The 22,500-nt window shown below is 45.3% G+C and overlaps 1 protein-coding gene across 9 annotated transcripts in view; it reads right to left on the minus strand.

Annotated features, from left to right (window-relative positions):
• Nucleotides 1-22,500, minus strand: part of csmd3b (CUB and Sushi multiple domains 3b) — a 210,047-nt gene that overhangs the window by 91,589 nt on the left and 95,958 nt on the right. For 7 of the 9 annotated variants that reach the window (XM_029845206.1, XM_029845213.1, XM_029845211.1 and 4 more), the window contains one exon: nucleotides 10,214-10,421. In XM_029845206.1, coding sequence (XP_029701066.1) covers nucleotides 10,214-10,421 — 208 coding nt within the window. The remainder of the gene's footprint in view (nucleotides 1-10,213; nucleotides 10,422-22,500) is intronic. The other 2 variants (XM_029845210.1, XM_029845212.1) reach the window with 2 other exon arrangements.

The raw sequence follows: 22,500 nt of genomic DNA on the forward strand, positions 1-22,500 counted from the left end.
TAAGATGTTGTTGTGGTTAATTTACCACATCTGCAGTTTGATTTGAGAGTTTTAATCTGCCCCTTGTGACCAACAGCAGACCTGAATTTAATATAGCTGCAACGTCAAATTGTTCTCTCCACATCCGAACAGGATTTATTTACCTTTATTGCACATGCGTGTGGGTTTGAGGGCGCAAAACCGAGCCCCAACAAACAAATATCCCCCTAAAAACACAATAACAAGCTAACAAAAGCTGAGAGAAGCCTGTTCCTCCAGGTCGACTAGAGTAACTGTGGATTTCAACTCCATTCCTCAAAGCCAATGACAAGAAACATCACTCGGTGTTCATGCCAGCACAGTGACATCTGCCAGCTGGTCAGGATTCCTCCCAGCATGACTCATCGCATTTGGAAAAATAACAGACTCTTATTAAGGCGGCCAGCATCTACTGGCCCGTCAGACTGCATGGAAGCCGAAGAACCAAGGATCTGATTGAGCAGGGCCCCCTGAGACAGGCAGCGATTTGCAAAGTGAGGAGCACGAGATCCTTTAATTGGCTCGGAAGGTGAACAAGAATCAAGAACAAGTGTCAGGCCACTGTGTTTTTGTTGCACTTAAGCTTTTCCTTTTCTGTAACTTCAAGTATCTGGAGCTCAAAAGAAAGGAAGAAAAATCTCTGCTGGCTATAATTTCAACTCTACAGCAACTCTTTGATGTATGGGCCTTTCATCCTGCAGGGAACAGGTGCTGTTTCTCATCCATTACATTTCCAAAGTGTCACAATCACCTTGGAACGTTACATTGTGACACGGGTACCGACGAGTTCTAACAGTGTAGGGGACGAGGTGGTTAACTGAGTGGGTTGCCCTCCTGTGCTCGGTTATCTCCATCTATAAACCCCTGCTGTTAACCTTCACGCTCCATTAAAATCAAAACACACATGCTCACATGCTTGCGTGGTGCATGCACTACTGTCCACCGCCTGTGCTCTCTAATAACAGCTTCAAAAAGGCCCTCAAGACTGCAGCTAAGGTGTCTTTCTTATTTATAGGTGGTGCAGAAAGATGGTCAGAGACGGCCCCACCATCTTTTCCCCGAGTCAACGATTACTGGCGAAAGACAAGAAGCAGCCCCTTGCTGTGGTCGTTATCACGCTCCATATTACAGCCATTACGGTAACACCTTCGATCGCTGCGAAGGCAAGAAGAATGAACACATTCAGAGCACTTAAGGTAAAAATAATTGCTGCGGCAAACACGTAGATGATAAATACTGAAATAATTCATTTCTCTTTTGAAACTAGGGTTCATGGAGTGGCATTACATGAGACATGTATTCTTTTAAAAATGATGTGAAAAGATTTCACGTCGTATCATCATTATGCAGGCTTAAGCTTCTATTATTAACAGCCTTTGCTTTTTTAGCATCAGCGCCGTGCTTCTTTTTCAGCTCTCCCCTGTGACGGCTCTCCATACGCTCGCTCTGACTACAGTATTATTCATGTTTACAGCTGTTAATTCACTTCTTGCCATGACATCATTACCCACGGCGCACTACTAAAGATGGCTCGTGTGCATATGCACTCAGTTTAAATATGGAAATAATATAAAATTAAATCATAAATCCATACTGAGGGTGTGTCAGTGTGATGGCGGAATATTAAACGACAGGCTGAGGAAGCACTTAGGACTGAGCTACAGGATGCAGGTATAATTACAAGAGCCTTCTCTTCCAGCAGGAGCAGGATGGTTACCGAAGCAGGCTGGCAAGAGAAAAGGTCAGCAGTCTGGTGCCCGGCGGCGGCAGGAATCTCCACCTTGTTTTGGTCTTTACTTAAACAAGAACCAAAGACGGCCCGTCAGCATGGAGCTGACATTAACACACTCCAAAAATGAACGAGGTTTTGGAAACCAGCATCATCTCACAGGCAGAATTAAATGTTATTACAGAGCATATTCATGTTCCCCTCCCTGTAGCATCCATTTAAATTTTCTGTGGATTTCAGGCAAACATTTTCAGTGGTTTCACTTCATCTGGTACATTTCTGTACTACAACAAGAGCCTTGCGTTAACTCTCTGAGAAAGCCGGGGGCTGGCTCTTGTTTCTCATTTACATTCTTAATATTAAAACACGCCTCAGCTCAGTCTGTGGTTGGACGCAGATGGGGCTGAGCACGAGACACAGATGATTAAAGATCTAAAGGCTGCCGGCAGAGTCGGCGAAGAGTTCTGGAGAAACTCTAAAGGTTAGGACAGAGACTGTGCGATCGTATTGATGATGGGGGCGAAAGAAACTATCAATACACCAAAATACCACGCCACTTCATGATGCAACCCTGTAGCATTTCCATGTATTGTGTTTTCCACCAGTCAGGCGGGGATCAATCCAATTAGTTTAGTGTGAATAGATTTTGAGCTGCCTCGTGTATGAGGACATCTCTTTTAAACGTCTCTAGTAGTTGAGATATGCAGGCGTGCCAATAAAGCACGCTGTTGAGCATCAATAGAGCCAGGATTAGCTGACCCCTGGACTAGACCCTGAGAGCTTTGGTCCACCTCTGTATTCTCCTTCCTCACACCAACCGGTGCATTCCCCACAGAAGTACAAACCTGCCTTTTCACCAGGAATAAAAAATTAAAAAAAAAGAAAGATTGAAAGTGGTTATAAAACAGGTGCTGGAAGGGACATGCAGTAACGAAAAGGTGGACGTGATGGAAAGGCAGATGGAAGCAACATGAGCCACAGAGGGAGCCTCAAAGGGAACCTGACAGAACTCCACTGGTTCCTTGCTAATTACTAATTTCGCCACCTTAGCAGAATAAAAAAGAACACAGTAATGGTGTCTTCTAATAAAATAGGTAAAACTTGACTCAGAGGTCCTTTTACAGGTCATAATAATGACCTGTACTATGAGAATCTAATCCAGAAATATATTTCACTCAACACCTCCTGACAGTTTAGCTTTACCCGGCGTGTTCTGTCATGTTGGCTTCACCAGGAACTTTTCTGTGCTGTTTATTTTGTGTGTGCGAGTTTGTGGCACACTGTGAGACGGTAGGGGAAGGCCACTTAATCAGGCAATCTATCTTAATAGTCTCCTCTAATAAAGACAAGAGGGAAGCACTACACGTGCGCACGTGCAAAGCACACACACGTGCCTGAGAGGGAGAGAAAACGTTCCTTTGCACACATGCCAGCGGATAACTTAAAAAAAATAAAAAAACACCGCCGGTCGAGTGCAGTCGAGGCGGAGCCGTGCTCAATCAGCGGCGGATCGTTGCAGTCGCTCGCCGCTCGTCGCCGCATGCGCACGGACATGCTGAGGAGGCTGTTAAGGTGTGTTGTTAATATGCGTGTGTACGTGTTCATGAGTGTTGGAGCTCGCGTGCTGTGTCACTCTCCATCAATCTCAAGTGGGCCAAGAGTAATCAGCGTTCTCAACAGGACCCTGCTCCGTCTCTGGCTCCCCTCCCTTTATCTCATCTCATTTTCCCTCCTCCTCCTCCTCCTCCTCCTCCTCCTCCTCCTCCTCCTCCTCCTCCTCCTCCTCCTCGCTCGGCCCCTTATAGGGCCGGAAGGTGGTTGAAGAACTTGTTGAAGCTGACAGCTGAGGGCAGGATTGATGCCCGAGTGGGTAGAGATGAAAAGACTCTCACCTCGATTATTAATAAATTGTTTTAATTGTTTGAGGCATCAATGATCTCACTATTAGTATGACAAATTCATCTGGACACTTCCTTTTGTTCGAGATGATGTAGAAGCCATTAAGATCCGGTTAGGCTGTAATTGTTTTTCTTGACAATCAAGTCTGCTGATGACACAATTTATATTATACGTTTTCAAGACAAGATGCATTTAAAAGGGCGTGGGCGAGATCACGGGAGGTGGCAGGAGTCCACGTGGACCTACGTGCAAAGAGAAGGTAGAAACAAACCAGCGAACAGATGAGATGTTGAGACATGATCATTGTATCCAGCACCTGACTCCAACCCTGTCAGACAGCTCTGGATGAGTTGGGATACAGGCAGAACTGGCTCGGTATCGCTGTATCCAAGGTCAATATTGTTGTTTGGAGGCAGAAAGTGCCTTTATTGCAGACCGCTCCTGGCTAAGGTCGAGCATATAGGCAGGTCAAAGGTTAATGCAGTTACCAAAGTCACGTCTGAGCTTTGCTGTGGAAACTTTCTAAATCTCAGCAAAAGTTAAAGCTGCCTCAAAGCTAGAGAAGCTGAAGCGACCTATTTTTGTGCTTATTGTTTTTAATCCCGTGAGAATGTGTATAACGTGACTTTGTTTGCACAAACACGATAATCTAATTAACAAACACTAATCGAATTATAAACCTAAGGTTAATTCTGAGTAATTTCATTAGGCTGTTTACCAGCAGGGGAGAAGATTTATCGCGATATACCGATCTTAATGCAATCTTGCATAGTCGGTGCTGATTGAACTCTTTGTCATTTGTCTCATCCCTGATGGGTGAACAGGAAACGGAGAAAATGGTCGTCTCCATATGCAGCAGCCTCGGTGTTCTTTTTTTTTTCAGGGCAAATTAAAGCTTCGAAAAAAACAAAAAAAGCCGGTGGCTCTAAAAATGGAGAGGGTCAGACACTGGGTAAGCTGAACAGCTTGGGAGAACTGAGCTGCACCAGCTTTGTTGGAGCAAATCTTGCCTATAATGCCTCTAATTTCACAGTTCTCTGCGTGATCTAATCCTATAGCGAGCACTTGTCTGCATATGAACTAAGTTAAAGAAACAAATGGATTAAGTTGTTTACATGGCTTTAATTAACGGCGAGATGATGACGCTGGGCTTTACTCACAGGTAGCGAATGCAAGGTGAAGGGGATTTCTTGTGTGTCGGTCTCTGCCCCCTTCAATCCCCTTTCATTTCTTTCTATTCTATTCACTCATGAACCCGCCCATCAGTCTCTTGACCGCTTTGACTCTTCTCTCCTCCGCTCTCGCCATCTCGCCACCCGCTGTCCCTAATTCCGCACCCTCGCCCGCGTCTCCTCCCACCTCACCTCTCATCACAACCTTTCTGTGTCGGCTCCCTCTGTTCCTCGTGGGCGCCTGTTCCCCACCACCTTTGTGTTCTCTTTTATGTGACACGACACCTCTGCCAGCTCACATGCGTTTGCTCCAACCCAGACACGGGATTGAAACCTCAAGGTCACTCTTACAAATCCAAGAACGCTGAGTTCTTCCATTTATTCATTACAGTCTTGCAGCTCTCCCTAAAACCTATTTGTCCTATCAATGTGTTTTATAACGGTTTCTCTGAAACCGGCTAAGTTTCTTTCACACAATGAAAAAAATGTCAGAAATATTTGGCATAAGTTTGCTGGCAGCAACTTTTTCCAGGGCAGTAATGCCAGAGCGTATTAATACATTTTAATTTGCTTATTTATGCTTTTTTTTTTTCACCTGGAGCGCCATGGATACGCCGACACAATCTGGACTGTAGTCCAACTAACTTACTAATTAACCCTCGATGTCTGCAGGGAATACTCAACAAGCATCAAACCGCACCGAGCAGATGTTATCAGAAAGGAAATCTTATCAGATCGTGAGTAAATCTTAACATCGGAGAGGAAAAAAGGTACAATGGACTTTGAAATGTTTGACTTCTTTTGAGGGGAAAAGTCACATCTTTTCTTAGTTTGCAACACAAGCCCAACTTTATTCTGTTTTCAGGCCATGTTGATGAAGTGAACTTTAAAGGATATCTCCTCATCAATAAGAAAGCCCAGAAGCTCCCAATTCCATTTCCTTTCATCCTGAGTGATAGAAAAAACATGAATTGTCTTTCAGAACAGTTTCAAATTCTAGAACAGAAAGCGGCCCGAGCTGAAGGGTTATTGCTTCGTTTGGCACTTAGGGGCTGTGCACTCACTCAAATTTGGAAAAGCAGGAAAATGTGAAACCTCATTGACATCGGTTTGACAGTAAAAGGCCACTTGTGCCTTCAAACTGCCAAGGCCTTGCAGACAACCGCTGCGGGTGTTGTGTTCTGATACATATTTAAGCTAATCTGGTGTGGCCTGAGTGCGTGCTCTTAAATTCAAGGTCAGCGCTGCATTTCATGCAGTCCCAGCATCCTCTCTGCCAGCAACATTGATTAGCACTCAAGATCACACACATCCACAAACTCACACACAAACTCCCACTGCTGCACTGATCCCTCTTGTAGGCAAATGTTAGGAGCCAGAAAATGCTTAACTGGCCAGAATGTGCTCATGCGCGGTCACACACTAGCCTTTGATATGCTATGACATTCTAGTGTATCGACTATTTCACAGACACAGACAGAAATGGACAAAAGTGAGCAAAGTGCTACAAAAGTCCAATTACAATCCTGTGGAGAATGAGTAAAGTTTGATTGATGATGCTGGAAGAATTGGATATGTGCTGTATCTTTGGGAGTAGCCTGCTCTCGCTGTAGTAGTGTGTTTAGCTGACTCTCTTGAATAAATGAAAAAAAATCAACCACTTGGACAGATCTCGCACCCCGGAGCTAGTGTAAGGTAGATGTGTGCAGCGCCAGATTTTTGACGTGTGCCAAAAACTGGCATCAAGATTGGAATAATGTCAAAAAGTGTTATTTACAGGTGGGTTTTGGCCCTGTCTTGGTCCCCTGGGCGCTGGTGTCTCCACTGTGGGGTTGGCCCCCCTTGGTGATGTTTCGATCGCTGTCTAATCATTGTGTGGCGGTTTCCACTGTGACGTCACCCAGGTGAGACGCCAGCAGCAAAAATCATAACAAAGGAAACGAGAAAGGCCTTAAACATGGACGGAGCTGAGGCGGGGTAGTGTTCTAATATTCAACGAGAATTTGATATCCTATAAGGCTGTGTGCAGCTACGGTTTTGCCTATGTGACTGTTTTTGTTTCCATCTTTTGCTGCAAGATGTTTCGGTGCTGAGTAAACCTCAAGCCCCACCCAGGAGTTGTACGTGGGCCAAATTACCTATCCTGGAGCAGGTTTGGCCCCACAAAAGTTCCAGTAAGTGGCCAGTCAGGGTAGGCTGCAGTGGAAGCACCAACGGCCCCGGCCCGGTAAAATGACCCCAAAGTTCCTGCAGTGGAAATGCTCATAAAAACTAAACACAGCCAGAACGACAGAACTAGAAACAGTACTTTAACAGCAGATACGCAGATGATGCACTTGTATTAATGACAAACTAACCACACAATAAAGTCAAATCAATAGGACACTATAATCCATTGAGTTGATGAGAGCCTTGGCTTCTGACTATCAGGTATGCAAAGACACACAAAATGATACAATATACCACAAAATACAATAGACCACCTACAATACTCACTAATGTTTAGCGGGGCCACGCTGCAATAATTGATCGCTCAATAAACTCAGACACGAGCGATCACAGAATACCGAATGCTCAAATGTCAAGTCAAAGCTCACAAGAAAGAGTAGACAATAATATACGTGCAAATACTTGACGACGGAGAGACAAGGAAGATCGAGACTCGAGAAATGAGTGAAAGACATCACACTGTTTAAGATTCCACATGCAGCTTCAAGGGCTGCACATTCTGGGAGCACGTGTGCATTTACATGTACCACAGGAGTGCGTTGGCTGAGCCACTTAGCTCACGGCTAGCACAGCTCAAACATACAACTTTCACACCCACATACTGGTCAGGTACAAGCACGCATGTGTAGTAGTGTGTGCAGTAAGTATACAAAAGAAGTCCAACATGTTTCCTTTGGTAGCCTTGCATATAAAAGCAGGGAACATCTGGTTCTTGATGTTACAAACAAATTCTTGTATAAATGCAGCTCTCTTTTTCAGACTATTGTGGAGTTTGAGAATGATATCTGGAGTTTTGGGACCATAAATGGAGGCATTTATTAAATCACTACACCTCTAGTGTTTCTCAGATTTGGCATCTAATCTGTTCATTTGTACAAAAACAGACTGAATGAAAGAAGAAATGCAATAACTTTTAAAATTCAAACTAAACAAAAATTAAACTGGTAGGGAGTAACTGAAAGTACAAACCTGTGCAGAATCTCCATTTAGCATTAGCGCTTTTCACTGCTAACCTGCTACTGGTCTCATGACCATTTAATGGCTAAAGGTCTCGCCCTCTGACTGCTATTTTTTGACATTAAAAACCATTTGGTGACCAGTCTAGACCCAGAGAAATTCTAATTCTAAAAGCTAACAACACTCTTTGTCCCTGTCGATGAGCGACTAATTTCATTTCTATGGTGTTACGCGTTCCGTTGGCTCTGTGTGTGGACGATGTTGCCATTCCACCAGCAGCTTCTCCTTTATTAGATAGCAGCAGGCAAATCACTGCTGACTGAATCCCCAATGGAGAAAACAGGTGCTTTTATTGTCGTCTGTTGGATAAACCAAACCTGTTTGGGACTTTCCAGGCATATGCACTGAACGGTCGAAATCCAAACTCTCAGAAAAAGAAAATGGATTTCTTCAAAAAGAAAGAACTGGGCTGGATTCTGCTCACAGGGCTCAACGCGTCTGCCAATATTTTCTGAAAGGAATGTCCTTTATGCCATCGTTCACGCACGTAGAAACGTGCTTTGCATTTCTTTGTTAACATCGTACGCCAGGGACAAATACATTAAAAATCCCTTAAATCTGATGATCTCCATAAAACACAAATACAACATAGGCGTGTTTTATACTACAAGGGCACCAGGGGTGCACGTACATGCATGAGGACTAAATATAAGCCCATTTCTATATTCCTCTGTGTTTGTAGAAGAGTACATGTTCCCCTGTGTCATTACTGAACATGTATGCACATATTACATTGATTTATGATGAAAATACATCACATCTATGAGAACATCTCATCTGAGATGTACATTTATGGACGGCACAGAAACTTCTCGGCTTTCTTTTGTTGTTTCATCTCAGCTTTGAAGGAGATTAAGAAACGAAACAATGGTTACATCACATTAAAGTGTAAAGTGTTTTCCTCTAGACGTGCCTGCCGTATTTTAGGGTTGGCACAGCCTGCTCATTCTGCGTAGACCTTCTCCAGGCAGTCTGGTTTCCTCCCACGGGTCAAAAACTACTCTCACTTGTCCCTCTGAGTGACTGTGTGACCTTCGACCTGTCCGTGGTCGAGTTATGCATCCGTGTTGCATGTTGAGCTCTACACACAGAGCTCAACATGCAACATGGACACTAGCGGTATGGTTTTCATCCCTCAAGCCCTGCCCACAGCAGCTTGTTCAACATGGCTGCTCTCAACCATGTTACCCCCCAACACACACACCATTCACATGCGCACCCAGACTTTATCGAGCTAACGTAACGTGCGCATGAACAGACACTTTTGGAAAAATCACTAGGCTGCCCATTATCACTTCCAAATCAATTACGCTTGCACACACACTAATATCCTTGACCATGATTAGATTCAAATTGGTCAGAGCTACAGCAATGGTTAATCAATACCCTAATTTACCAACAATCAATAGGCAGCCACGCCGGGCAGTAAATATATCGTTATGAGAAACACATTAGAAAATAATAGGAAGCCATGCATCAACCCAGTGCACAACATTTGATCTGGAATGAGGTACAAGGCTGACACACACATACACACACACACACACACGAGCTATTTCACCTGTACGTGTCATGTCTTCCTGTCCTCATTACCCTGAGACCTCCAGTAACCACCCACAATCACTGTGACGCCCACATTTGCCTGGCAGGACCAAACCTCACCGGCAGAAGGCGTTTTGCTGTTAGGTGACTGGCCAAATCTTTACATTCACAATTTCTCAGCAGCTCTGCCATCATCGCTGCATTTTCTTACTTTTTGAACACACCGGTTCTGCGTCTCCACCATCTGTGGAGGAATGTCATGTCGCAGATGTCAGCTCTGTTTTTTTTTGTTGTTGCTCCCACCACATATGGATCAGAACCTCAGCTGTGTGTCAGAGCAGCAGGGTTGCGTTGTACCTGTTACTCGACTCATCACACGTTTCCCATGAATATTCACACAACGTGTTCTTTATCATCTCTGGCCCGGGATACAAACCAGTGTTTTCTGCTGCTTGACACTTTATCCGATACAGAAATGCACAAACAACAATCACATTTGTCAAAAGAAACATGTTTTTTTTTAGCAGAACACAGCAACACACAACTATCACACCCACACGCACGTACACACAAGCAACAGACCCATGATATAAATCAGGTAACTCACCAAATAGTTGGTGGTTCTGACCCCTCCACCTCCAGGTAGTCGTACTTCTCCTCAGTCTGGAAGTCTGTAAAGACGACAGAGATGGTGTCTCCAGGTTCGGCCATAAGGATCCAAGTACAGTCGGCCTGGTTACCATAGTTGCCGGGGTAACCGGGACTGGTCACCACCCCACTGCCGCCCCTCACAGTGCCCCCACATGTGTCCTCAGCTGTCAATCAAATCAGAGTGACAAATAGAAAACCTGGATTAGGGAGAGGAGGAACTGAGGGGCGGACTTCTGATTCAGACTATTTTCTTTGATCACAGCTACGTGAGGTCGGCCGCAATTAATGAGTAATCAATTTATTGTATTTATCAGTTTAGCGAAGCTAAACGGACCCAGACCCATTTAGGTGTTCTGTTCCCAGAAATGGTCGTCTCCTCTACAGGTCAGCCAGCCCATCTGCCACCTCTCTCCCTCTCTGAGGTAAATTGCTTTCATTGCTCTAATTTGCGTAAATTGCAGTTTAAACTATTTGCGTTTATCTTCCGATTTAATTTGAGCCTCGAATGTTAAAAATGGATGACTGCAAAAGCAAATTGGCAAACCATATTGTGCAAATATGGAGCTCTTACGTCACACGTGCCACGTTAAACGCTGCAGATTAGACGGATATCAAAGGTGTCATGATGCGCTGTCCTGACCTACGGGGACCAGCTGCTGCCCTTAACCCTGGGATCTTTGGAACATTTTCTTCAGATCAATTTGAATAAGAGTTTGGGGGTCAGGCTGCAGTTCCCGTCACTCTGCTGTCCTCTCCTCCAATAACAAGTTTTCCGTTTCCTCTAGTCACAGAGCTCTGCTCTCGTCTCTGTTTGCCGTCAAGGAATTTTGAAATTCGTCTGTGGTCCAATTCGGTTTAGAAACATGTTCTACAGATGTGATGGTCAAGTTGCTGAGTTAGTTGCTGATCACATCTGATTGGTAGGATTGTTTTCCCGATTGGGTTGCTGATTGCTGTATAACAGATAAAGACACATGGATTGCGCTGTGCACGCGGCATAAATTATACACATATAATTTATACAGATACACGCAAAGGGAAAATGAATCCAACATTGGGCCTTTTGTGGCACTGGGGCAGTAGTTACAGGTCAAGCTCCGTCCCAATAACAGGGTTCGTCAGGGTTCGTTAATGACAGTATGTAGAGTCTAGCTCATAACTACTGTCCCAGTCACAGAAAAAGAAACAATGTTGAGCTCTTTTCTTTCTGTCCAACTCTACACACGGTATAAATTATACCTGCATAATTTATAGTTGTACATAAAGAGGCAGTTGTGTGTGTTGCACGCTCTTAAAATGGACATGCATTTCCCTATACACCAGCGAGTGCAGTTTTGGATGTTGAGATTATCGGCGTTTAGGGAGCCGGAGACAACATCTGTGCGTTGCCCTTGAGGTGCACTCGCTGATAAGCTGCAAAACACACGTCCTTGCTAAGAGAGCAGACACGGTCACTGTCAGGCATACATGCACATCCCCGGGGCTCATCCAGGAGGTGCTGCCCTCGGGGAGCAGCATGGACACATGACAGAGATAAAGGGAGGACCAAGCTGGACTCCGCCCACAGCGGGGGAGAGGAGACCAACTGTGGTCCAAGACTTAGACTCAACAACAGGAAACATTAGCAGCGCAACGAGGAAAGTGGAGGTGATGGGGTCGGGTGGGGGATGGAGACGTACCAACCAGAAAAAAACAGAAGCAACGTCAGAGAGAAAATAGTCAAAAAAGAAACATTGTAAAACAAAAACAGCAGAACAAGCGATGGCAGCGGCCGGAATGTGCAGTTTGGAACTGAGATATTTCGAATGTCTCAATGGACTGGAAGCGCTTCAGGCAATACATGCTGATGTGCTGCGGATGAAGTACAGTGGACATACATGATGCACAGTACAGCAATTCATGCTGACAGACAGACAGACAGACAGACAGACAGACAGACAGACAGACAGACAGACAGACAGACAGACAGACCGACCTTTTCTCAAGCCTACTGAGTCCACTAGCATTATTCTGGAAACAAGTGCTCTGCTTCCTGACTCCTCCGTCATTCTACTCAGGTCAGGAGCATCAACTGCAGATGTGTAGCTCCACAGGTGCACCACAGGGTGTCGCCAAAAACAACTGCATTAACAATTCCTGATTTGTCCTCCCGACCGTTGAAAGACTCACAAATTCTGTCCAACTGGACCAGCCTGTACCCTTTAGCAGGAAAGCAGCTACAGACGTTGGACAGAAGGGTCCGTTTATCCGGACAGATATCTGCCAATGAGATTTATACGGCGACCTCAAACCAAAGTCCGTTAATTGTGACAACGTGATATCTTGTTCTATTGGACTCTTATCACACACACAAACAGCTATTTATGTCTCCGTGACACCTGAGACCGTTGGACAGGCCTTGACCGTCAATAAAGTGTCGCTCCAAGATGTAATGAATTTGTAAATATCATAAAAAAAGTTTTACCTATCAAGTAAATAGAGCTTTAACGGTCGGCACTCATAGGAAAATGTACATATGATGTCTCTCTGAGAGCCTGTTGAGGCGGTTTTCCCTTTACTTTAAATCCATAAACTCTGGCCCAGAGCGGTGAGCAGCAGAATTACCAGCACATAAACTGACCTGAATGCTAATGCAGATCTGCAGCTAACCTGAACGCCACATGAACCGTCCATGGGATAATTCAAGACCCGTGACTCAGTTAGGACCCTTACAGAGACCCCTTCAGGAGCTGCTGCTCTAATGAGATGTGGCATTTCTTAGTGTTCACAGAGAGACGGGGACAAATTTACATGCAGATCACCGTTACTGATTACATTCTGCTCAACATTAGCGCTTCATGACATATTAGCATGAAATCAGTTTACTATGTCACACCTGCCTCTTCCAGTAGCCGTCCGAGGGACGCCGCAGTTCATTTTGCAACAAGCAAATAGAATAAAGTGTATTTCTGTAAAATCAGGTCACTGCGAAGCATTACTCCTATTCATTATTGGGCCTGAGCTGATAAACGCTGGCAGACGAGGATGTGGCTGGCTTCTGAGCACAAACAAAGAGGAAGAAGAAAGAGCCTTCTCATTTTGAAGACGACACTCAGCGACCCGAGTTAAAAGACTGCAATTCAATTTTGTAGGTCTGATCAGCTTATCGCTGGGATCCGAAAATCCAATAAACATTTAAAGAAATCTACAGCTGACAACGCAGGAGGTCACAATGAATGGGTAGTTTACTCCAAAATAAGTAATGATTGCTTGAAAATCATTGTCTTCATCTTCAAATAAAGTTCCTCGTGCTGCCTAAACTGGTGATCTTCAAATAAAGTGATTGATATTGTTCATCCATCCACTGCTGATGGAGCTAGTCCTCATGTGCTGGACTCAGAAGCTCCAATCCTCTGAAGCATCTGGGCCCGTGCTGTCCGGTGATGAGGCGGGCGGGGAGGGGAGAAACGGCTGCGCTCTCCTCCTCAGGAGAGAGGGGTTCATGTCAGACGCCCCCCCTGACATCAACCCCCCTCAGGAGGGAGAGGCTGGTGGTGCTGTTTGTTCTGTGGGCTCCAGAAGGAGGGAGAGAAGGAAGGAAAGGGGCACTGTCGTCCATGTTGCCTTCAACTCTTTTCACATGGCTGCTGCCCTTTTCTACCGATGTGTCCCGTCACCGTCTTCCGACCCGCCACCCCCCCCCCCTGCTGGTCTGTGCTCAGTAACACTTTCTGTCCCATTACTGCATTTGGATTATTTATTTCACATACTAGCAAATCCTCGCCTGGCCCTTCGCCTCACATTTGGCTGCCAAACTCCCCATGTTGTGTCTGTCCGTCTCCTGGCCTGGAGGTCTTTGATCGCTCTTTCTGAGCCCCCCCCCCCCCTCTTAATTCTGTCTCTTCCACCTTCTCACCCCCTCCTCCCCACTGCGCCGCCATCAATATCGCAGCCATCGGGGGATTCGCTCTTTATCCTCCTCCCTCCCTCTCGCTGCGTCTTCCTTTAAGATCTCTGCCTCTCGCTCTTTCTCTCAGCTGATTGATTTTCTGTTTAATGGCTTTTCTGGCCCCCATCTCTTTGGCTCCCCTCGTCCCCTCCCCCACCGTTTCTGCCTCTCTTCCTGTCCCATGACTTCATTTCTTCCCTGCATCACTTTGATGGGCAGATCACTATCTTGATCACATTCCTACACACATGAACACATCTGACTTCAGAATAACACAAGATGCCGCTCTTGCAGGCCTCTAAGGATTATGGGACATCTACATCCTCCTCTCCTCTGTCTTTAGGCTGTATCATCCATCCCTCCAGCTCTCTTATCTCGATCCACCAACCCATCCATCAACTGCTTGCTGCTGCTGCTTGCTGTAATTCTGAATATGTATCCCTTCCAGTCCTCCCAAAGATTTCAGTTTTTCTTTAACCTGCCAGGAGCGAAAGATTAGGCAGACACCTCTTTCCTGGCTTTTGATTTGACGCGTTCCCTCCTGCTTTCAGGGTGATTACTGCTTTCACCACCCTGTCGGTCCAGACGGGATTCAGTCACACTTGTGGATGAATCGATCTGTTTTAGCAAATCCAGTCATAGAATTTGCAGAAGGATCAGACTCCATCTCGGATGGTGCAAAAGTGTAGATGGGGACAAAGCTACGATATTGGTGGCATTAACCGCTAGACGCCCACTGATGTCAAACCATTTCAGACAGGTAAATTGCCAAATCATGACTCCCAGTTTACAGATTAATCGTGGGCATAAAGGCCCCATGGAATGAGATTTTCACTTTATAGAGGTTTTTTAACATTAATATGACTTGTAGCTGCTGCCGATAGACCTAAACCCTGTGCTGGAGATTAGTCTCCATCTTTTGGAATACAATAACTCAGACTGGCTGTTTTGGAAACTTCCCGTATGTTGTCCAAGTGGGAAAATTGACCTCCCCTTGTCTCCTTCGACTGCCCAATGCTATTTTGCCCTCACATGAAAAGATCAGCTGTGCTACAGTCACCCGGTACAAGAGCCAAGCTAGCCACATCCCCATCGTCCTTATTAGCATTTAAAGCTGCAGACACCAAAATGGTGCGTAAGGAAGCTCATGGTGGGGCTGGAGCACTAAGGCCTAGATAAAAGAATCCAGCAGCAGGTGCTTTTCTCTGAGTTCATCTTGAAAATATTCAAAATGTCTGTATTCTGCTTCAGTCACTATTCCAGCTTTCATTTGGCTGGATTTTACTGTAAAACTGTCTACTTGACTTGGCTTTAAGGTGTTTATGCTCCCCACCTATAGCTATTTCCACCCTACGTGACATTTGTCTCTGCCACACTTCACCGTGTGCGACAGCTCGTCGGTCCTCAGGTTCCTGATGTGCAAGTGAAAGAGGAATGTAAAATGTTTGAAAAAGCAATGCAAGGGAAATAAATGTGGTTGTTCTGGAGCCATACGAGTTAATGTCGGGGTGAGATGTGTGGAGAATGAACCTCGTACGCACCATCTGGTGGTGTCAAATGGCCCTATATTCCTTGGCAGATATTCATCCATGCAGCTGAGACGTGGGCTAAAGCAAACCTAATTTCACCAAATGTAAAGTTTCTTATTGAGGAATAAATGCTGATGTATGACGCTCCCCCATTTTAGGAACAGCCAGTGGGCTTTATCTTCCACCCAGGGATAAGCTCCCAGGTTGTGGTGGAACTGCTGGGCAAATTTCCATGTCAGCCTCCCATCTTGTCAAGGAAGAAAAACGGAGTTGGGTCAACCTGTGGGTGTCCATGTGGGGCGCAGCGGGACAGAAGGAATTCTTTCCAGACAAGATTTTGCTCCTGTCTTCACAAATCCAAACAAGGGTTTCTCCCTGCAGTGGAGAATCATCTTCACGGCCACCACGTTCCAGGAGCACCTGCTTCTTAAAGGTAATGAGGGGTAGCGATCTGATTGGATCATTGTCTGTAACACCCCAGACACACCCATGGTTAATCGTTCCAGATTCAGTCCAGACGGGTCACCAGCAAGACGGGGAAGCAAATGTACAATGTTGCCTCCAGGCTGACTCATTAGCCATGACAAATCTTTACTTCTGTCAGACGTGTTAGCGACTGCAAACACATTCATTTCAGGATGTCAGTCAGATTCCTGTGACTCATGAGCACCTTGAAAGTCAGATATTCCTTTAATATGTTTGCATCACCTTTAAAAAACCTCTGTGAAACATATTGGCTCCTCTCCACAGCTTGCCAGCATAGAATTTTTGACAGCCGTACCATCAGATGAACACACACACATACACACACACACACGATTGGCCAACCTGACCTTCAGCTCCTCCCACCATCTGTGCACAAATCAAAGAACAGATGCTTTACGCCAGTCAACTAACAGCCCGACATTTAGACCAATTAGAGCAGAAGGGTGATTTAATGGGAAACCACCAAAAGGAGACAGAACCAGCGAAGACACTGATTGATATCATAGTTAATATTCACACTAAAGGCTTTTCAATTAGCTCAAATAAGTTGGAGTTAGATTGCTGGTAATAGGCTAGAATGAAATATGAATCTCTTTATGCCAACGCTTCCATCCCTGGTGACTATAATTCATGTTTTTGCAGCCAAGTTAAAGGAGAAATGCATGGATACAAACAACGCTGTGGTTTGAAGCGCCACAGCAGGGGTGTGGTCCTGGAAAATCTGTGCTTGATCTTCAAAAAAAACCTCGCTCACGCTAAGGCGGACGTGTTGAGCGTATGAATGGAGGAGTGAGAGGAAGACGTGTGGGCTGGGGGAAAAGATGGATGACAGCCCAAATCCAAGACAGATGATTTAATGAAGAACTAGCGGGCTGTAAAGGACGAAAACCAATTAGAAGGCAAAACAGAAAGAGAGAGAGAAACATGGGCAAAGATGGATGGCTAATGGATGGAGTTGGACTTAGACAGCGATTCACAGTGGGAGCATCACAACGGGGAGGGCAGAGAAAATTTGAATACAAATAAAGAGCAGTGGTAAAGAGGCCTGATTCCTGTGCTGAGTAGGACACCTGCCAGTCATGGACTACGCTCCTGGTGGAGAGCTAAAGCTGTGTTAGGGAAGGAAACACAACTGCAAGAGCAGCTGAGAGGCAATGACAGAGGACAATAACAGCTTTTGTTGATGGGAAAACTAGGATTTTACTCTTCCTCTGACTGGATCTGGCACTCTCCCTCTTACAACACACCAGTGTGTGGCCCCCAAAATGAACCAACCTGGAAACGAGTGATTTAAAAAATAGCATTTTTGTGAATGGAAGTCCACTCCTCAACACTCTTGATTTTTCTTTTCACTTTTTAAATTGAGGATGATTTGCTATGCTAACTCAGAGCTAACTCAGTACTAACTCGGAGCTAACTCTGCGTTAATTTAGAGCTAACTCATCGTTAACTCAGAGCTAACTCAGAGGCAAACAGTGATGTGCATTTTATAGCATTAACTATGGCATTGGCTCAACAGATTTTAGAAAACAAACAAGCAAGAAAGTGACATATGGACAAGGTTCCTTCAGGCTGCATGTGTGAATGAAGTGTAGACACAAGCCCAAAGGGCTGGGAATTTAGAAAAATCTAAAAAAAAAAAATGTCCTCCATTTCATGAGCGCTTGGTTTGCTCATATTATTTGTGAGTGTTTTAAATAATAATAACATTAAGGATGCTCTTTCACATTAAAGTGACATGTTATCCGTCTAGACTCACTATCACGCCTTAATTTTTGAACTCGTGTTTAGAATCTCTTAAATGTTTAATACAGAGGGAGAAAGAGAGCTGGAAACTTTTTCAACTGGAGCCTGAAGCTACTTTCATCCTGTCTTTGAACAAGGTTCTGCTTTCCTCCCACTCTTCACCTTCTTAGTTTCTGGTCAGTAATTTCTAATTCAACTTGGTTACTCACATGAATTTCACATGCAGAACACCGCCGAAGGTTTGGACCAGAGAGCCGATCTTGGCTGTCTTAGTCCCACTGCGTTACATCCCATTTTCTTTTATCAACGGCAAACTCTGGCTGAAACAATCAGTCGGCCTTCTTCCGGGGAAGCTTCATTTCAAGCAGATTAAAATGCCGAGAGATCAGTGCAGGAGCTGCTTATTTGGATGCGTGCATCTCCGGTCAGAACACGCGTGTCCGCGCGTGTTCATTTGTATCCCTGAGTTAGCCTGTGGTTGAATTATTCATAAAGTTAAAGGGCTCCTTTGGGATGGAACACACTTTGAAAACACACATATATATTTACATTTGTTTGTAACATGTCTGTCTGTGTTTACAGCACGAGTCCCTGCAGTGGGTTAAAGAGGAATGTTTCCAAACTGTCTAACACACACACCATCCGCAACCATGGACATACAACATCCTTTGCACATCCTACAGAGAGAGATTGTCTCACTTCCTGAAGCTTCCAATAACCCCAGCATGAAAATCACCAAAGGTGGCGCTAATGAGAAGTACTTAATCCCAGCAGTCACCGGATTAAGGCTACGTATATGCTGCTCCAGACAGGAAACGTTTAGCATATTTAACTCCGCCACATAATGCGACTCACTGCAGGACATAATGGCAGACACTACATTGTGAGCCAATTATGCCTTTTGTGTCTCCCCCAGTGAGTTCTAGTGATTAATGCTGTTGTCTGCTTCATGAAAGCCCACAGGGACGAGGCGGAGGTCAAGTCTAATGTACGCAGAACGCTCCTGTCTGCATCTTTGTCTAAACTGGTCACACACCAGTCTGACCAAACATGATGACCACTGGCTGCTGTGGTCAATAACACTGACTGTTGCGTTCCCAGTCTGCAGTGGTCAGCATCTGTGGGAACTGGCTTATGGATCTAACTAACCCAGTCGCACATCTGGGGGATGTGCTGGACAACCATGATGTGAATTAGCATCTCGGTTCCAGGAAACACACCTCCGGGGATCTGCTGGAGCCCTCGCGTCCACGGCGAGCACCAGCAAAAAGGGGACGGACGCACTACTGAGCACCGGCCATGTTGTCAGGCCTGATCAGGGTGCACAGCCACTTGTTGTCTTCATTGTTGGGCTGCTTGGATGTCCTGTGTGGTGATAATGGACGATTATTGTGTAATTACATGTCTGTTGCCACACTGAAATATTTTAAAAGGGTCACGAAGCCTGAAAAACGGATTTTACGGTAATTAACAGACGAACTAGGGCTATAGCACAATCGCTTCCTTTCAGCCAGCCACCGCTGTTGTGCTCTTTGGTGATCCATGTGTCCAACCTGCCCGTGTGTTCAGTATGTCACGTGCGTCGCTACAAGGATGAGTTGTGTGTTGGTGCCATAATTAAGTGATTTTGTGTAATAGTGTCTTTGTTTTCTAAACACAGATCATTTCCGTTGTGTGTCAGATAGTGCGATGATGAAGAGTGTGTGTCTCTGAGACATGCATAAGTGAACATCCTGATTGCCTGTTACATTATGAATGAACCGACCGTGCACGTTGCCTACTGATACACACAATAGAAGGTTCGTGTGCGTGTGGGCATCTGTGCGCTGTCATCCAGCTGTGACTCCACCCTTGGGCTCGGTTCTTTTGCATCTGCATGCAGAACAGATGCAGGTATGTGGGTTTTTTTTTGGCATTTTTGTAAACGATACAGCTAATTTAATGTTTTTTTTGTTTTTTACATACATCAGGTGATGCACTTAAACCGTGGTTAAATTCACGTGAGCGATATGTGCAGTTAGCATGGTATATAAAAATGCTACGTGGGTAGCACGTCTGATGGGATGTCTGCACTCTGTGACCTGCCTATTTCATTTTCAGATTTGCCTCAAAGAGCCCATTTTCACCCCAACCCCTGAAATGGTGACTTGCTGCCAAGATGACATCTGAAATGCGGGCCAAATAATAATGAGAGCGTTAGCTCTGTTGTCAGTTTGGGTCCCCATTCTGACAGTTTCGGAGGGTGTGGGCTTTATGTGCCCATTCCCATCCTAAAGATGCATTCATCAGAAAGTAGGTGGCTGATACGACGCCGCCCGCATACATAGTCTTGTACTCTAAAAAGTGCAGCTAGATGTGTGCAGCTCAAAGCTGATGTGTGAGATTGTGTGTTGGGATGTTGTCGTCCTCTGTGATAAGTAGAAGATACGTGTAACATAACACGCACAGTATTGTTGCTGTAATTGTAATTTTAACCATACGTACCTAATATTTAAAGCAGAAATGTCACTTTTGCTGTAGCCCATGCTGTTCGAAACTAAAGACTAAAGCAACACTCACACACCTGTGTGTCAAGTGTTGATAACAATAGTTATAAAAAGCGTCCTACCCCTTCCCCTTCTCTGTTTGGTGGATGTGTGCCTCTGTGCTACAGCGCCACCCATAGATTGACTATATATTGCAGTGGTTTCGCATAGACACAAGAACTTCTTGAGAGTTTGTGTGTTTGTGTTGTCTTCTTGAGAGTTTGTCTTTATGGAAAACCTTTCCAGATCAAATTGAGCTCTGTTGGCGTGGAGACAAGCCCTCAGAAATCCTATAGATGAGTGGTCCAACTTACTCCTACTTACCTGCCTGGGTGTCATCTATCAATTTCAGGTGTGTTTTATCTTGGCCAGCTTCTGTGGCATCTGCCTGTATCCCATTTATTGTGTATTTATGTCTTTGAAGCCAGATACAGACGTTAAACCAGCAGGTAAACTTGTTTTTGGGCCCCTTCTGGTGTCTTCCCTCGTTTGTCTCTCTGGCAGATACAGAATCTCTTTATGCTAAAACTATATTATGCATGCAGACAGAATGCCTAAACAGCAGTCTCCGTGGAAACCCAAAACACATCTATCATCATCACCATGACAACCAGGGATAGAGCTGTCAGTCAGCCGTGTCCCGAGGGACACCTACCCAGATCCGCACGGACAAACACAGAACCAAAACCGCGGATGTGCACGTGGGTTCACACGCACGCACGCACCAAAACGCTGTTGCCTTGGGTACACATCCTGGATCTGATAGCTACTGTACCGTGTTTGGGCACGTGTGGCGCACAAGCTCCCTGGGTCCTTCACCAGCAGGGCGGCCCCGAGCAGACGTGTTAGGGAACACAACCTTCAGAGAGAGAGACTCCAGCAGGAGCCCTTTCTTGTCTTATTTAAGGTGTTCCGCACCACAAACATCAAAATGATACTAATATCTATATTATTAATTAGCTCAGGCTTTGTTGTCACATCAGGGACTCTTCTGGGACCCATTAGCAAAAAAACCTACGAAAGCATCGCAGCTTGTTTTTAGATGAACATGAAGAACATTCTCAGCCCTACTGCATCGCTGTTTTCTAACAACACCATGTTCTTTTTACTTTCTTCCTCTCTGGAGCAGAATGGAGCTCCGGTCTTCCCAGTTTTTCCACAAATCGGTCTGGATCACAACATTTCTTAACCAATCACTCTGTCCTCCTGTCTGCAGGCTGCATCTTCAACCTCCCGCAGCCCATGTTGGAATACGCTGTTACACACCAGCTCGGGCGACGTGCACGCAAATATGGCTCCTGAGCGCCGACCTGTCAAAGGGTCTGCGGGCGAGGGGCAACAGAGGAAGAAGGAATCAAAGGCTTGTACCACGTGACAGGAAGTTAAATAAAATAAGATGTTTCGTATCTCAGGAAATCTGCGCAAACAGGACATGACATGGCACCAACACCATAAGGACAGAGGGTGCTATTTGTACCTTTTGCGGTTTCTAATTTAATTGTTTCTGGAATATATCCAATCTCAACGGAACGCTGACCCCTAAAGCTGAAGCAGAAGGACAATAACGTAGAGAAGTTCTTTGGAAATGACAATGACGGCGATGACCCACTGGAGTAATACATCAGAGTGGGTCAGAGCACAATGACACAGGTTAACACGGGAGGAGGAAACGCAATTCAGGACAGCGCAAGAGTGAGGGCAGACCAGCTAAACAATGTTAAAATAGAGAGAAGTGGGTGCTGCAGGGAGAGAAGGGAGGCAGGGAAGTGAGGAAACCTGCTGGCAGGAAAGTTGGAGGCTCTAGATCTGGTTCAGATAAGCATCAGGAGGTGCCGATGTGTCGCCTGTTGTGGCTTCGGTATATGACACATACGCAACATCTGTGCTGCACCAGCTCGTGTAAAAACACTCAATCTGAACTCACAGACGCACCATCGTAAACACAGTTGAAGATGTGACCGGATCTCCGTCTCCTCCCAGACAACTGTGCCAGGTTTAAAAGCTCACCTAACTTAGCCCTGTCGTGCCA

The sequence above is a fragment of the Takifugu rubripes genome, chromosome 12 (assembly GCF_901000725.2).
Source record: "Takifugu rubripes chromosome 12, fTakRub1.2, whole genome shotgun sequence".
In the NCBI taxonomy this organism is placed as follows: Eukaryota; Metazoa; Chordata; class Actinopteri; order Tetraodontiformes; family Tetraodontidae; genus Takifugu; species Takifugu rubripes.